General features: G+C 42.3%; 1 protein-coding gene across 5 annotated transcripts in view; it reads right to left on the bottom strand.

Moving 5' to 3' along the window:
• syt12 (synaptotagmin XII) overlaps positions 1 to 18029 on the bottom strand; it is a 262179-nt gene that overhangs the window by 13116 nt on the left and 231034 nt on the right. For all 5 annotated transcript variants that reach the window (XM_063062172.1, XM_063062176.1, XM_063062171.1 and 2 more), the window contains exons 6-7: positions 17576 to 17791; positions 16944 to 17064 (exon numbers count right to left, since the gene is read on the bottom strand). In XM_063062172.1, the coding sequence (XP_062918242.1) occupies positions 16944 to 17064; positions 17576 to 17791 (337 nt within the window). The remainder of the gene's footprint in view (positions 1 to 16943; positions 17065 to 17575; positions 17792 to 18029) is intronic.

An 18029-nucleotide genomic window follows, 5' to 3' on the forward strand; every position in this document is an offset into this window, starting at 1 on the left:
TCAAAAATATATTGGAAGCCTCATCGAGATGATGGATGGTGAATACTAAAGGAAAAAAAATATATTACACACTGTCAGTGCTCAATGTTTCAAGTTGTCACGGCAGAAAATGCTCAGAGGGCCACTCTGCAGGGTGAACAAATCATGTTTCTCGTGTGGATTACTCGAAGTGATCACCCCATGCTACACTCAACAAAAACACAGAGGATCAATCTGTGCTACACAACCTAAACACTTGCAGAGTTTACATGCAACACATCTGCAAAACCAGCCTGTGTTACACAGTGAATACTTCGGGTTCAAGCCATGTTACGCAAAAGAATACTTATGAGATCAAACTGTGTTTCGGACAGTGAGTACTAACAGAGTGAAAGCTGGTGTCAAACAAAGCTGTGTTATTGCCCCAACAGTTTTCTCACTCTTCCTTGAGGCAGTGTTGCAATTTATCACTGAAAAACTTTGTATAGGAGAGGAGCTAATCAAAATCAAGTTTATTGTCAAGTGCATAAGAACATGTATGCACAGGTACAATAAAAAAAACTACTTGCAGCAGCATCATATAATCAACATAAAACACAAATTAAACATAAACACAATTTTTTACAAAAATATAAATTACATTTTTGTGGAAGGTGGCCAAAATGTTCAAGAGTTGCGAAGCCATTGTGATTCGTGTTTTGCCATTTGGATCAAGAACCAAATGATTGAAGGGAAGGAGCTTCTCTCGAACGTGGTGGTGTGGGGGTATGGCCTCCACCCATAGCAAACATAAGCATTGCCTGTATACTTTGGCTTGAGTACTCAGATGTTGCTCACCTTGATTCTGGATCATAGATGTTAAAGATTTCCCATTTGTGCTGAAAATATTTTCACAGCTACAATCAGGAAGTACTAAACCACCAGGTTCAAGAACAGCTTCCCACAGCTCAGGAACCATTTCTTGGTGAAGCCGAGCTTCAACAATAAGATGTACCATTGCCTTCAGTGTACTAGGAAAAGAGGATTTGAAGATCGAGACCTCAGACTTGGCACAAAAATGGGCAGCTCTTTATCCCTACTCTCATATGCTTCTGCGACCTGGAATAACTCTCATCACAATGGAAAGATATCTGCAAAATCCTCCATTTGACTGGAAGGTTAAGGAAACTAATATCCATGCCCTGCTGTGGCTCCAGCATTCACAGAGAAGGGGCCCTGGTTATATTCAGTTGGCTCTATTGGCCACACTGAATCACTTGTATGCTTGACATCAGACCCTCAAAGCATCTATTGTCAGGGGAAAAGATCATCAGGTAGACAGCACAGTTTAGTGGTTATTTTGGTGGAAATCAGTGGGAGTGACTTAATTCCTCATTGTTTTCACTAGGTTCTGTTTCTATCCATTCAGTGCCATGATTATTTTGGTCTTCTGACCATCTGCTGGAAAATAGTGATTCCTTTTGGACCTTAGTCATTTTAATTTTCATCCATCTATGCTCACTGTATATTTTCCTTTTCTGTATAATTATATTGCACTTATGGAATACCAACATGATTGACATTACATTTGGGAGAACCAACAAAATCATAATGTATCTATTGAATATAAACAGGGATTAAATTTCTCTGACTTTAGTCCAACAGGACCACAATTCACCCACTGAAATGTAAACAAGAATGAAATTACATCTGTTGGTAGTCAGACTATGATTGCATCCTGTGAATACTAACAGAATTACAATGCACTCGCTGAATGTTGGGAGATGAATTGCTTACTTGCAGTGAAATCCACAAAATGGTGAAACATCAGCAGGAGTCAAACTACAAAGTATGAATTCCATTAGAGTACCACTGCACTCAGTGAGTTACAACAGGTTTGCAAACATTGACAGGATTATAGAACATAGATCTGTACAGCACAGTCCAGGCCCTTTGGCCCACAATGTTGTGCTGACCCCCTAACCAACTCAATTCCAGATCTCAGAAGCATATGAGAGCAGGGATAAGTGTTTCCCAGTTTTGTGCCCTCCCATGTAACCCTTCATTTTTCTTTCAACGACCTGCCTATCCAATAGTAACACACAGAAAATGCTAGAGGAACTCAGCAGGGCAGGCAGCATCTATGGGGGTGGTGGGGGGGAATAAACCATTAATGTTTCAGGCCAAGACCCTTCATCGTGAGTCCTGATGAAGAGTCTTGGCATGAAGTATCGACTGTTTATTCCCCTCCATAAATGTTACCTATCTTGCTGAGTTCCTCCAGCACTTTTTGTGTGCTACTCTGGATTTCTAGCATCTGCAGAATCCCTTGTGGTTATGCCTACCGAGGAATCTTTTCAATGTTCCTGATGTATCAGCCTCTACCTCTACCCCAAGTAGTGCATTCCAGACACTTACCACTTCCTGTGTAAAAAAAAACTACCTCTGACATCTCCCCTAAACTTTCTTCAACTCACCTTAAAAGGATGTCCTCTGGTATTGGCCATTGCTGCCCCGGAAAAAAGGTGTTCATTATTCATTATATATCTTACTCTCAACCTATGATCCAGTGGATACAACAGAAATGACAATATCCACAGTGAATATCTATAGAACTATACTGCACCCAGTGAGTACCAATAGAATATCAGCCAACAGACTGTTTTGTACACAGTGAATATAAGTAACTGCAGCTCTGATATGAATCATGTAATGCACAAGGATTCATTGAATACCAACAGGTATGGCATTTCACCTACTGAATTCCAACAGGATCACCAAAACACTGAGTAGATGCCATCAGAAAACAAATGACAAAAACATCAAATCACAGCAAAATTTCAATGCGATGCACTGGGACACATCATCAGTGATGTAGCCTGTGGTCATCAGATGTTTCGGGTCTCTCAACATCAGACAACCTCAGCCAGGCCTAACCAGACCCTGGCTTGTGTCCTAGCAACACTGGTCCATGAGTCACACCTCTTGATCATAGCCATCTGGAGGCTCGCTCAGCAGCCTCTGTGACGGTTCTGATGGCTCTTCTCTACAGCTCCCATAATTCCAAGGAGAGAGTAGGTTCTGCAGAGCGAGCAGCCAGTGAAACCTCTACAACCCATTTCTATTGGCTCGTATTGTGTCCTCCACCCCAGTCACTGGCTCTGCTTTACCAGCTCCTGGTATTTGGCTTTCTTACATTCAAATGCCTCCTCAATCTTGTCTTCCCAAGGAATTGTCAGTTGTACCATGATCACACTGCACCCATTGAATTTCAACAAAATCAATAATACCCGTTGAAATGAGAAACAGGAATTAATTAATACCCAATGAAAGTCAACAGAGTATATTCATACTCTGTGAGGAGCAGCATTGCATACGATCAATACCAATGGAATGACATTTTACCTGGCAAATACCAGCAGAACCTCACCCCATTGTGGATATTAGTGGAATCTTACTGCACTCAGTAGAGACTGAGAGAAACATTTTGCACCCAGTGACTCCCAACAGACTCCTAATCACACAGTCAATATGAGAAAAGTCACATGGCACTAAGCAACAAGCAACAGATTCACTTTGCTCTATTTGAGTAGCAACAGAAGCAAGATGCACTAATAATTGCCAACCATCACATTATACTGAGAAAACACCAAATGGGTTACATGACAACCAATGAATACCAACAGAATCCCCTTACTCCTGAGGAATACCAACAAAATCAAATTGTGCTCAGTGAGTACTGACAGATTCATGGAACTTGCATTGAATACTAACAGAATCTCAATATACTCAGAGAATATAAATATAAAATAAAATGGAGTTACTGAATTACAAAAGAACTGCTGTAACAACAAGAGCAATTAATGTAGCTCCAGTGATTGCCATGGAGTATGATCACGTCTAGTAAATACCAGCAGATACTTATTGCGTCCCATGAATCCCCACGTTTCACCATATGAATGCCAACAGAATTACTTTATTCCCAGTGGATACAGGGATCACGTTATCTCCCAATGGGAATAGCATAGTTTCCACTAAATTGAAAATCATAAAGTACCCTGCATGTCAACAGAAATTTAATTTCAAACTCTGAATGTTGACAGAATGCTATTACATCCAGTAAATATTTAAAACATCCGAATAAACTCTTCTCAGGCTTCCAGCTGAGTACAGGTATCAATTATAACCAATGTTTTGATGCCAACTCTGCCATCTTCCTCAGCATGTCTCGTCCTGTGGCATTTACACCCTCATCGTCCGTCCCTCCAGATTGGTTAATCCTGATCACATCAGGTTTCTGCTGTCCCACCTTGTTTACAATTGAATTTCTGTTCTTACTTAGAGCAATACTTTTGTCTTTCTTAAAACTCTTTTCCACTAGGTCACCTTTGATCTGCATAAGAGGAAACCCAGAAGGAAGCTCAAATCACAGCCTTTACAGGTCCGAGATGGCCTGGGACACAGGACGGCTGGCGTTTACAGGATTCCCTGTGAATGTGGCCAGATGGGACACATGGTGGAAACCCACATCAAAGAGCACAGGAGGTTTATCTGTCTGGATTACCTTGAGAAACTGGCAGTAGCAGAACATTGTATTCACAATGGCCAGAGGATTAACTTTGACGGCACAAAGCTACTGTGTCATGCCAATGGATTTTGGGACCGCCTGGTAAAGGAAGCCATTGAAATAAAACTGGAGAAAAAGAATTTTAACAAGGATGAAAGTTTCACACTAAGTAAGAACTGGAATTCAATTATAAACAAGGTGGGACAGCGGAAATCTGACTGGATGAGGACTAATCAATCAGGTGGGACGGACGTCAGGTGCATAAATACCACCAGGCTAGAGATGCACAGTCACCATCCCTGATGAAGATGGCAGGGTTTGTCATCGAAGCATTGGCTAAAATTAATACCTGCATCTGGCTGGAAGCCCGAGAAGAGTTTATTCATCATATACACTAGGAACGCGCTGGACCCTTTTTCATTAAAAACATCCCTTTGCACCAGGATATATCCACTGAAATCCTACTAAGCCCCAAGGAATTCTTACAGGAAGCACATTATGACCAGTGAACACAAATACAATGGCATCACACTCACTAACTTTCAACAGAATCATGAAAATACCCAGCGAACACCAACAGGAATCAAATTACACCCACTGGATGCCAACACTCTCTGAATTTCTAAATTATAAATCACATATTGAATATTGACAGGATCAACATTCTACCCAGTGAAGGCTGATAAAGTCAACAACACTCCCACTGAATTTTAGCAGAATAATATGACACCCAATGAAAACTAATGGTTGAGTGTCAGCATAAAGAAAATAGGATTAGTTGTCGGGCAGAACTTTGAAACTACGTGTATTCAGAGCCTTAATTTGTTCTGCTATTGATTGTCAGGGCATTGTTATATTGTTACAAGACAGGCATACCACACAGCTATTCTTTCAAAACACAATCACAGTACGAAGACACTTGTATATGTAGAGAATAGCATGTCCCCATATTTAAATATATACCACAATGTACCCCTATAGTTTTCAGAACAAAGAGTAAGACATCTATGTCTATACTTATCAATTCACACATTGAAATGAATAATTATAAATCTAGTCTAGTGACTAGATTTTGGTGTCTTCCTGACCTTTCAGATTTTGGCATCAAATCAACTTTTGGCGTATTTGGTTCCGGATCTGAAAACAAAGGAGATTATTTTTCTTTGCCGGACTTGCTTGGATTTAGTCCTTCACTTCCTGAAGTTCCAACTCAGTCAGCACTTTATGGCTGAGTGGTTCAACATTCCGCCCTGGTTCATTCTGAGCAGAGATCATTTGATACAGAGAAACATTTCAGATGTTGTCACCAATTTCAACTAAATGTCTCCTGGTTCTGAAAAATCGCTGGTATGTAATGTAAAAGAAATGGTTTCTTTTTTATTACTATGCCCACAACATTACCATATCCCTCATCATATTAATTTTTAAAATCCCATTCTAATCCTTTCTATTTTTATTTCACTTTGTCAGAAAGTCTTGCATGCACAAAGGAGAGTTCTGCTTTGTGGTTTTTGGATGGATGTATTGACTGAGCTTGATTGGGTTGTTCTTCCAGTTCTGATTCTCCAAAGTTTCTTGGTTTTTAGAGTGGTGTGAAGAACATCAGCTTTTGTGTGATGCCATGCACTCTTTGTAGAAGTAGTTCAAATGGCAATGTGTCATAAGAAAATGGTTGCCTTCTTATGTCATTGTTATATTTAATAAAATTGCATCCTTAGGTTTTGTTTGGTGTACATTGAAATTTCATGTGTTTCTGTGGATTTGGTTTGATGGTGTTTTTCTTGGCTTTACCTCCCACATGTAAATCTTGATTCTCAGCTTCCTGTAGCATTACTGAAAAGCATGTTCCAATGAAGGATCTCAAACCTGAAGCATTAGCTCAGTTTCTTATTTTGATTGACCTGGTGAGTTTTCCCAGAATTTTCTGCCTTTTATTTCCAATTTGCAGCTGATGGAAGCATTACCTTGATTATCATCATGAGGGGATTCATTTTCGGCAAATACTTTCCATTTTTGTGACTGTACTCCTGTTGTAGACAGGAATAAGAATCTCAACTTTGATACAGCTCAGAGCTGACATGTGCCATCATTCTGGATAGTGTGTTCATGCTCACATAACTCAAAATAACCAGTACGCTGTTCCTATAGCATGTTCTTCAGTTCTACATATGCACTGCATATGTCATCCCTGCCATATCAAGATCAGCTGCTGCACTGAAGCTGAAAAGATTATCATGGCCACACAAGATCTTATCAAATGTCATGCTGACACTTTTGGATTTGTGCTGCAAATGTTCCCCGCACTGTCAAAAGTTTAAGATTAGTGAGAGCAAAGATCCTGGAATTCTGCACTGAACTGCAATGGCATGACAGAGAAGATTATTCATTCATCGCACTGACAGATGAGCTTGTATCAGCCTAGAGCAGTGATTCATGAGATGCAAACATTCACTTGTGACGATGCTGATCACTGAGACGAGTTCTGTGATTAACAAGTGCATCTTCCGGATCATCAGAATTATTGCTGATTTCTGTATGGGCTCACAAAATGATTGTGTTTCTCTGCTTCTTATGCAGTTTAGCAGGGCCCTCTGTTTTGTGAGGATAGTTGCCGTCCCCATCACAGTAACAAAATAATAAAGTACTCAGATGAGAAGAGAAACAGAGTCAATGTTTCAGGTTGAAGGGGAAATGGCCTCCAATCTGAAACATTAATTCTCATTTCTCCTCCCAAGGATGTGGTCTCACCTGCTGAGTGTTTCCAGTATTTTCTGCTTTTATTTTAATTTTCAACATCTGTAGTTTGTTTTGATTTTTTTAACCACAGTCACAGCACTGCAGTGAGTTGTGACTGAGTTAATGATGCTGGCAATTGTTCCAGCGTAGTGCTTATTTTTGTCTTCTAATCTCATTCACAATGTTACCTTGTGGTCTTTCAACTTCACTTAGCAACAACGACCTTGTTAACCCAAGCAATTTGATATCTTTCACAAGGAGTTTCTGTCAAAATTGCTCTGATTTGCATCCATCATTAATCTGCGTTCTCAGCTCCTGCTGAAAGTTCACATTTTGGCATTTATGTACAGTGGCATTATCCATTATTCCAATCCTTTCATTGCCCTTTCAAGCTTGCAAGCATATTTTCTCCAGCAGGACACAACTAAGATGGCAGATGGATGGAATGAGTGCAAGCTGGCTGTCATCTTCACAGATTGTGAATGCAGCATTGCTGTTTAGAACATGCTGTTTATTTCAGTAAAACTCCGATAAATTGCCATTCTAAATGTTTGAAAATTCTTTGGGTTTGGCGTTCGTCTCATCTGCTTCCATTTCCCTGGATTCCTTTAAACTTATAGAGTCTCATTCCCACATTTTCATTTGACTCACTGGAGCCCCTATCCCATATTTCTTTTAAATACTTCAGCCTTTTTTGCTGCATTCTTGTTAAATTCATTAAGTCCCTCTTCCCAAACTTCCTTTAAACACACCCAGGCCCTGGCTTCTACACTCCCTTTTAAACCCAGCTTTTTCACTGGAAATTATACTATCTTCCATCTGAAAGAAATGAATTGAACGTGCAATGGTGTATTTATAAGAGTAACATCCAGACATCTGGGAAAACTGCCAGCGCACTTCCCAACACTGTATTCCATCTGCCACTTCTTTGCCATACTCCTAATCTCTCCAAGTCCTTCTGCAGCCTCCTTGCTTCCTCAACACTACCTGCCCCTCCACTGATCTTCATATTGTCTGCAAACTTTGCAACAAAGCCAAGAATTCCATCATCCAAATCATTGGCATATAACATAAAAAGGACCAGGCCCAACACTGAACCCTGCTGAACACCACTAGTCACCGGCACGTCCTTTATTCCCAACTCTTTGCCTCCAGTCAATCAGCCAATCCTCTAGTCATGTAATACTAGTCATCTTTCCTGTAATACCATGGGCTCTCATCTTGTTAAGCAGCTTCATGTGTGGCATCTTGTCAAAGGCCTTCTGAATATCCAAGTACTCAACGTTCACCAATTCTCCTTCGTCCAACATGCTTGTTATTTCCTCAAAGAATTCTAACAGATTTGTCAGGCAAGATTTTCCCTTGAGGAAACCATGCTGACTTTGGCCTATTTTCCCATGTGCCTCAAAGTACCCTGAGACCCCATCCTTAACAATCAACTCCTAACATCTTCCCAACCTCTGAGGTCAGACTAACTGGCGTATAGTTTCCTTTCTTCTGCTTCCCTGCCCACTTGAAGAGTAGAGTTTACATTTGCAGCATTCCTGTCCTCCAGAATCATGCCAGAATCTAGTGATTCTTGAAAGATCACTGCCAATGCCTCCACAATCTCTCCAGCCACTTCTTTCAGAACACTGTGAAGTGTCCATCTGGCTCAGGTGACATCCACCTTCAGACCTTTCAGCTTAGAACATAGAACATAGAATAGTACAGCACAGTACAGGCCCTTCGGCCCACAATGTTGTGCCAACCCTCAAACCCTGCCTCCCATATAAGTCCCCAACCTAGATTCCTCCATATACCTGTCTAGTAGTCTCTTAAACTTCACTAGTGTATCTGCCTCCACCACGCACTCAGGCAGTGCATTCCACACACCAACCACTCTCTGAGTAAAAAACCTTCCTCTATATCCCCCTTGAACTTCCCACCCCTTACCTTAAAGCCATGTCCTCTTGTATTAAGCAGTGGTGCCCTGGGGAAGAGGCGCTGGCTATCCACTCTATCTATTCCTCTTGTTATCTTGTACACCTCTATCATGTCTCCTCTCATCCTCCTTCTCTCCAAAGAGTAAAGCCCTAGCTCCCTTAATCTCTGATCATAATGCATACTTTCTAAACCAGGCAGCATCCTGGTAAATCTCCTCTGTACTCTTTCCAATGCTTCCACATCCCTCCTATAGTGAGGTGATCAGAACTGGACACAGTACTCCAAGTGTGGCCTAACCAGAGTTTTATAGAGCTGCATCATTACATCGCGACTCTTAAACTCTATCCCTTGACTTATGAAAGCTAACACCCCATAAGCTTTCTTAACTACCCTATCCACCTGTGAGGCAACTTTCAGAGATCTGTGGACATGTACCCTGACATCCCTCTGCTCCTCCACACTACCAAGTATCCTGCCATTTACTTTGTACTCTGCCTTGGAGTTTGTCCTTCCAATGTGTACCACCTCACACTTCTCCGGGTTGAACCCCATCTGCCACTTCTCAGCCCAATTCTGCATACTATCAATGTCTCTCTGCAATCTTTGACAATCCTCTACACTATCTACAACACCACCAACCTTTGTGTCGTCTGCAAACTTGCCAACCCACCCTTCTACCCCCACATCCAGGTCGTTAATAAAAATCACAAAAAGTAGAGGTCCCAGAACAGACCCTTGTGGGACACCAGTAGTAACAATCCTCCAATCTGAATGTACTCCCTCCACCACCACCCTCTGCCTTCTGCAGGCAAGCCAATTCTGAATCCACCTGGCCAAATTTCCCTGGATCCCATGCCTTCTAACCTTCTGAATAAGCCTACTGTGGAACCTTGTCAAATGCCTTACTAAAATCCATATAGATCACATCCACTGCACTACCCTCATCTATATGCCTGGTCACCTCCTCAAAGAACTCTATCAGGCTTGTTAGACACGATCTGCCCTTCACAAAGCCATGCTGACTGTCCTCGATCAGATCATGATTCTCTAAATGCCTATAGATCCTATCTCTAAGAATCTTTTCCAACAGCTTTCCCACCACAGACTTAAGGCTCACTGGTCTATAATTACCCGGACTATACCTACTACCTTTTTTGAACAAGGGGACAACATTCGCCTCCCTCCAATCTTCCGGTACTATTCCCGTGGACAACGAGGACATAAAGATCCTAGCCAGAGGCTCAGCAATCTCTTCTCTCGCCTCGCGGTGCAGCCTGGGGAATATTCCGTCAGACCCTGGGGACTTATCCATCCTAATGTATTTTAACAACTCCAATACCTCCTCTCCCTTAATATCAGCATGCTCCAGAACATCAACCTCACTCATATTGGCCTCACCATCATCAAGTTCCCTCTCATTGGTGAATACCGAAGAGAAGTATTCGTTGAGGACCTCGCTCACTTCCACAGCCTCCAGGCACATCTTCCCACCTTTATCTCTAATCGGCCCTACCTTCACTCCTGTCATCCTTTTTTTCTTCAAATAATTGAAGAATGCTTGGGGGTTTCCTTTACCCTACTCGCCAAGGCCTTCTCATGCCCCCTTCTTGCTCTTCTCAGCCCCTTATTAAGCTCCTTTCTTGTTTCCCTATATTCCTCAATAGACCCATCTGATCCTTGCTTCCTTAACCTCATGTATGCTGCTTTCTTCCCCTTGACTAGATTTTCCATCTCACTTGTCACCCATGGTTCCTTCACCCTGCCATTCTTTATCTTCCTCACCAGGACAAATTTATCCCTAACATCCCGCAGGAAATCTCTAAACATCGACCACATGTCCATAGTACATTTCCCTGCAAAAACATCATCCCAATTCACACCCGCAAGTTCTAGCCTTATAGCCTCATAATTTGCCTTTCCCCAATTAAAAATTTTCCTGTCCTCTCTGATTCTATCCTTTTCCATGATAATGCTAAAGGCCAGGGAGCGGTGGTTACTGTCCCCCAGATGCTCACCCACTGAGAGATCTGTGACCTGACCCGGTTCATTACCTAGTACTAGATCTAGTACGGCATTCCCCCTGGTCGGCCTGTCCACATACTGTGACAGGAATCTGTCCTGGACACACTTAACAAACTCTGCTCCATCTAAACCCTTGGAACTAATCAGGTGCCAATCAATATTAGGGAAGTTAAAGTCACCCATGATAACAACACTGTTATTTTTGCACCTTTCCAAAATCTGCCTCCCAATCTGCTCCTCTGTATCTCTGCTGCTACCAGGGGGCCTATGGAATACCCCCAATAGAGTAACTGCTCCCTTCCTGTTCCTGACTTCCACCCATATTGACTCAAAAGAGGATCCTGCTACATTACCCACCCTTTCTGTAGCTGTAATAGTATCCCTGACCAGTAATGCCACCCCTCCTCCCCTTTTTCCGCCCTCTCTATCCCTCTTAAAGCACTGAAATCCGGGAATATTATTGAGAATCCATTCCTGCCCTGGTGCCAGCCAAGTCTCTGTAATGGCCACTACATCATAATTCCATGTATGTATCCAAGCTCTCAGTTCATCACCTTTGTTCCTGATGCTTCTTGCATTGAGGTACACACACTTCAGCCCTTCTACCTTACTGTCTTTACACCGTTTATTCTGCTTCTCTTTCCTCAAAGCCTCTCTGTATGTTAGATCTGGCTTTACTCCATGCACTTCTTTCACTGCTCTATCGCTCTAGGTCCCATCCCCCTCGCAAATTAGTTTAAACCCTCCTGAACCATGCTAGTTTCCCAAGCACCTTCTCCCTATTCATAGTAATTGCACTCACTTCTGCCCCCGTCACTCTTGATGGAAAGACCACCTCTGGTAAGATGAAACAAGCCATCTTCTGGGCATTCTACAAATTCTCTCTCTTGGGATCCAGCATCAACCTGATTTCCCCAATCCTCCATGACTATCATAACATTGCCCAACTTTCACGTGTTTTCTATCTCATGTTGTAATTTGTAGCTATTGTTTGGAGGCCTGTACATAATTCCAATCAGGGTTTTTTTTAACCCATCCAATTTCTTAAATCTACCATCAGGTTTTCTATGTCTTCTAATCCTGTGTCACGTCTTTCTGAGGATTTGATTTCATTTTGTACCAAGAGTTGTGTTGGGCATGTGGCCAAGTGGTTAAGACATTTATCTAGTGATCTGAAGGTCCCTAGTTCAAGCCTTAGCTGTGGCAGCGTGTTTGTGTCCTTGAGCAAGGCACTTAACCACACATTGCTCCGGTGTCTGTGTGAGGAGTGGCGCCCCACACAGACTCCCAATCTGCGCCTTGTAAGGCATGAAAATGCCCAACGCAGGCCTCTCATGGTCTGAGTTGACGTTTCCTCCTCCGACGTTCCCTCCCTTGTGCCAAGAGAGTCACCACACCCCTTCTGCCTACCCACCTGTCCATTTGATACTAAGTGCTCCCAACTATGATCTTCTTTCAGCTATGCCCATATAATGCCCATGGACTCAGTGATGCCCATGTCATACCTACCAATCTCTAACTGAGCTACAAAATCTTCTACCATATTCTACATACTGCATGCATTGAAATATAACACCTTCATTGAATTATTTGTCTCTTTTTTAGATTTTGCCCCTGTGGTACACTGTAACCGATCCCACTGACTGCAACTTTGCCCTTTCCCTTGCCTGTCCTCCGTGACAGTCTCACTGCATACTGCATCTAATTGTATGCTAGACGAGCTGCCAGAGGAAATGATCGAAGTGGGTACAATTGCAAAATTTAAGAGGTACTTGGATAGGTACATGGAGGGGAATGGCTTGATAGGTTATGGACCAAATGTAGGTAACTGAGACTAGCAGGGAGGATACTCTGTTTTCAGCATGGACCAGCTGGGTCAATAGGCCTGTTTCTGTGTTATGTTACTCTCTGAATCCAATCTGAATGTTGGTTTTGTGTGTTCAAAAATTTAAATTGAACTCGTTATTATTCCACACAGAAACCTATTGTATTAGGCATTATGCAAAGAGATACTGAACTCGAAGTGCAAGGTTGAATTCTTTAATGAAAAAATATGGTCACTAATTGCCTCATGCAGCAAAGGCCAAAATAAAACCTTGCAACCATTTCTAAAAGCTTGGGATTAAAATAATCTACTAGTTTCTGCACATAATTAAACAAATCTGAGATTTGGATGCATACCCATCTGGACAGCCTACCTTAGGGGAACTGATTGTACACTCACATATCACTTTGTTTTGGGTTGTCTTTATGTTGCCTTTTTATTTAATATCCACAGTACTCTCTGTTATAGAGAACATGTCCATTCATTCAAAATATGAGATGATGACACTCTTAATGTACCCAAGGGGGCAAGAGGGACACTGTTAGACTTGTATGCAGTAATCTGCTGCCGTTAATGCTATGGAACCTTGCCACTGTGACAGGCTATGCTCAGCTTTTTCACTTACTGTTGTACATTCATCAATCAAACAGGATTCCAGGTAAGTAGCAGCAGAAAAGCACTATAAAAATTCAGGTTTGTGTTGTAAAACAAAAGTAGTTTACTAAAATTGTCAACTGGGAATCATCAAAACCCTTTAACAGCCCTGGTGAAAAATTACTATCCCTGATGCCAACTTGTAATGTCATCACAAAAGAATTAAGACGCAATAATATATTGGAGAAACAATACTAGACGGAACATTTTCAACACTCACAACACGCTGGAGGAACTCAGCAGGTCGGGCAGCATCTGTGGAAATGATCAGTCAACGTTTCGGGCTGGAACCCTTCGTCAGGACTGAAGAGTGAGGGGGCAGGGACCCTATAAAGAAGGTGGGGGGTGGGTGGGAAGGAGAAGACTGGTAGTTTCCAGGTGAAAAACCAGTGAGGGGAAAGATAAAGGGGTGGGGGAGGGGCAGGAAAGGTGAAGAAGGAATAGGGGAAAACAATATGGGAAGTAGAAGGAGGCAGAACCATGAGGGAGATGATAGGCAGCTGGGGGAGGGGGCAGAGTGAAACTGGGATAGGGGAAGGGAGGAGGAGGGAATTACCGGAAGTTGGAGAACTCTATGTTCATACCAAGGGGTTGGAGACTACCTAGACGGTATATGAGGTGTTGCTCCTCCAACTTGAGTTTAGCCTCATCATGGCAGTAGAGGAGGCCATGTATGGACATATCTGAATGGGAATGTGAAACAGAGTTGAAGTGGGTGGCAACTGGGAGATCCTGTCTGTTGTGGCTGACGGAGCGGAGGTGCTCAACGAAGCGGTCCCCCAATCTGCGTCGGGTTTCACCGGTGTAGAAGAGGCCACACTGGGAGTACTGGATGCAATAGACGACCCCAATAGACTCACAAGTGAAATGTTGCCTCACCTGGAAGGACTGTTTGGGCCCTGAATGTTGGCAAGAGAAGAGGTGTAGGGACAGGTGTAGCACTTATGCTTACAGGGATAAGTGCCTGGTGGGAGATCCATGGGGAGGGATGTGTGGATCAGGGAGTCACGGAGGGACCGATCCCTGCGGAAAGAGGAGAGGGGTGGAGAGGGAATGATGTGTTTAGTGGTGGGGTCTTGTTGAAGGTGGCAGAAGTTGCGGAGGATAATGTGCTGGATCAGAAGGCTGTTGGGGTGGTAGGTGAGGACAAGGGGAGCTCTGTCCCTGTTGTGGTGACGGGAGGATGGGGTGAGGGCCAAAGTGTGGGAAATGGAGGAGATGCGGATGAGGGCATCATTGATGACAGCAGAAAGGAAACCAAGATCCATGAAGAAAGAGGACATTTGAGATGTCCTGGAACGGAAAGCCTCATCCTTGGAGCAGATGCGGTGGAGACAGAGGAACTGGGAATAGGGAATGGCATTTTTGCATGTGGCAGGGCAGGAAGAGGTATAGTCAATTGGGCTTGTAGAAGATGTCAGTGGACAGTCTGTCTCCAGAGCTGGAGACTGAGAGATCGAGAAAAGGGAGAGAAGTGTCCAAGATAACTGCCTATCACCTCCCTCATGGTTCCGCCTCCTTCTACTACCCGTTGTGTTTTCCCCTATTCCACCTTCATCTTTCCTGCCTATCCCCTCCCTGCTTCCCCTCCCCCACCCCTTGATCTTTCCTCTTACTGGTTTTTCACCTGGAACTTCCCAGCCTTCTCCCCCCACCTTCTTTCTAGGGTCCCTGCCCCTTCCCTCTTCAGTCCTGACGAAGGGTTCCGGCCCGAAACATTGACTGTTCGTTTCCACGGATGTTGCCTGGCCTGCTGAGTTCCTCCAGCATGTTGTGAGTGTCGCTTTGACCCCAGCATCTGCAGGGTATTTTGTGTTTACGGAACATTTTCAGGTTGAGACTTTCATGTGGAACAGCAGACTGACTCTCTAAGAAATTGTTACATTTGTTGCAAAATAGATATATTATGCAAATTTCCTATCCAATCAGGATCTCTGTAAGAATACAAACTTAAATACATAGACGACGGCAATACCATACCTAAAACACACTTGATACAGAATCACATTACATCCAGTGCAGACAAATGTTCCATACCACCCGATAAATAGCGTCAGGATTAACCTGTACTACTAAGTGGAAATAGTTACATAAGTAAGTTAGGCATTTGTATGTTATGTATAATTTATGTTAATTAATATGTAAGTTCTTGTTAGCTTATGTTTGTCATATCTGTAATACATTCTGCTGCTGCTGCAAAAAGCTAATTATCATTGCATTTATACCCTGCATATGTTTGCCCATGACAATAAACTTGAACTTCAATGATGTGAAGTAAAATTCACCACACAAACAAAGTACTAATTACATCTAAGAAGTTGTGTTGTTCCATTTCACTGGCTGGCTTGAACCATTAGCATTTTGTCTTCATCGTTATCAAATAGGAGGATGGTTGATAGAAACTAGCAGAGCATATCAGAAAGTTTCTACTTTCTGGTTCACAACATTGAGCATTAATAGGTCATTTGATTGTCATTCGGGGGCTTCAGGCTGTTCCTACTGAGTGAAATTGGAGCTCTTTTCTAGTCTTGTTTAGAGTGGGAAACTGAAAATAACCACCTGCAAATCCTTTAGTTAAAAAATGCATTAACCTTTAAAGGAAACATGGAAGAATGGAAAACATACATTTTAAGGAGCTTCCATATATCTTGCTGTGATCTCCTTAAAACCTAAGTTATAAAATACCTTTACAATTTAATTAAATATAAGTACCCATCCTATGTGCATTATGCTCAGCATCTTTCTTGAGGTGACCAAGTTTCCTCTGTGTGGGCAGGATTGAGTTTCTGCAGTGAATCCACCCACAAACCTTATCTTTCACCATGTCCTGTGTTGTATAATTGGCTATCATTTAAGGTTGGAGGTGAAGAGATATTATCTATATTAAATCTCTCTGCTGCCAATAGTCTGCCCATCAAACGAACCACAGCCTCTTTATTCACATCAGCTCATGTGATCTGCAGAAATTATGAAATAAGAACAATGCTACATGAATCATCAAGGGTTATCTTCAATCTGGCCGATGCAGCTACCAAGTCCTTGCCTGTTGTTACTTTGTATACTTCCAACTTCAATTATGTTAGAAATACAAATGAGTAAATGTCATCGGGCTTTCATCTGCTACCAAAAACCTCTATTGATTTGTGATACTTCACCAAATTCGAGTGAACATTTTCAGCCCTTTTCTCCACTGCTTATTTCTATTTAATCAGTTGGCAAACCTCAAGGCCATTGCCGTAGCTTGTTTCATCTTACCGGAGGTGGTCTTTCCATTGTTCCAGACGAGATTTTTGGCTTTGACTACGACCACTGTCAGCCGCTCTGCTGTGGGCAGGTAACTGAGTGAGAGCAGGATCTCTCCAACTGTATCGGTTGCCTGAAGAGACAAAGGTTTGGTCAGTGCATCACACAATAGCTCGACAAACCATAAAAGTTTCATGCTAGTTTCATGCAGTGGCAAAACCATTAAGAGTTCAATTTACTGTTACATTTCTGCAGCACTTATTTTGATAATTATTATATATCAGTAGTTGTGACTATGAAATAGTGACATGCCTTAATTGTTAAATAATTAAACTTCAATCCCTACGAGTATTAGCATAAAGTTATGTTGCAATTTACTTAATCATAATGCAGTTTGCCTCATCACTATTGAACACTTTTATTTGTCTTCACACTGGGAGTTACTGGTTGAATTATCTTCCAACATTTCCTCAAAAGATTTTCTTTTCTAAGTAGCCAGGGCAAGTTAGGAGCGATGAATAGAAAAATGATCGCGTTATAGGTATTTCACAGGGCACTGTAAAGAGTGAATTGAATTTTGAAACCAGCCTCTCTGCAGGCTCCAATAGAAAGAGCAAAGTGCCCTTGTTCTGTGCTTCCCTCACCTTATTGACATCCTGTAAATAAAGCCAGGCGTTGAAGGGTCGACAGGTGAGGTCCAAATCTGATAGCTTGAGATCTGCCAAACCTGTGCTGATATTTCTTTCATCTTCATCAATTCCAAATACAGAAAACCGAAGACTGTTTTCCTCGAGAGCAGAGGGGTCCAGCGGAATGGAGAATTTCTCGTCGAAGAACACAGAGAATGCATTCCTCTGAATCTGCACAAAACAAATGGAGTTGTTCCAGGTCACTCCTACTTTATCATCACTGGAAATCATGATCTAACCATTAATGGACCATCTCATCTCAGTGCCAGATCACCCCATAACATTGTGTAAATATTCACAAACCTTGCCCCCACGGGACGTACAACACAGCAGTGATTATACAATGGTATTGTTACATTCCATTGTCATATCTGACCCCCATCCTTCTCCACTATCATAAACTTCACCA

This window comes from Mobula hypostoma, chromosome 11 (assembly GCF_963921235.1).
Source record: "Mobula hypostoma chromosome 11, sMobHyp1.1, whole genome shotgun sequence".
Taxonomy (NCBI): domain Eukaryota; kingdom Metazoa; phylum Chordata; class Chondrichthyes; order Myliobatiformes; family Myliobatidae; genus Mobula; species Mobula hypostoma.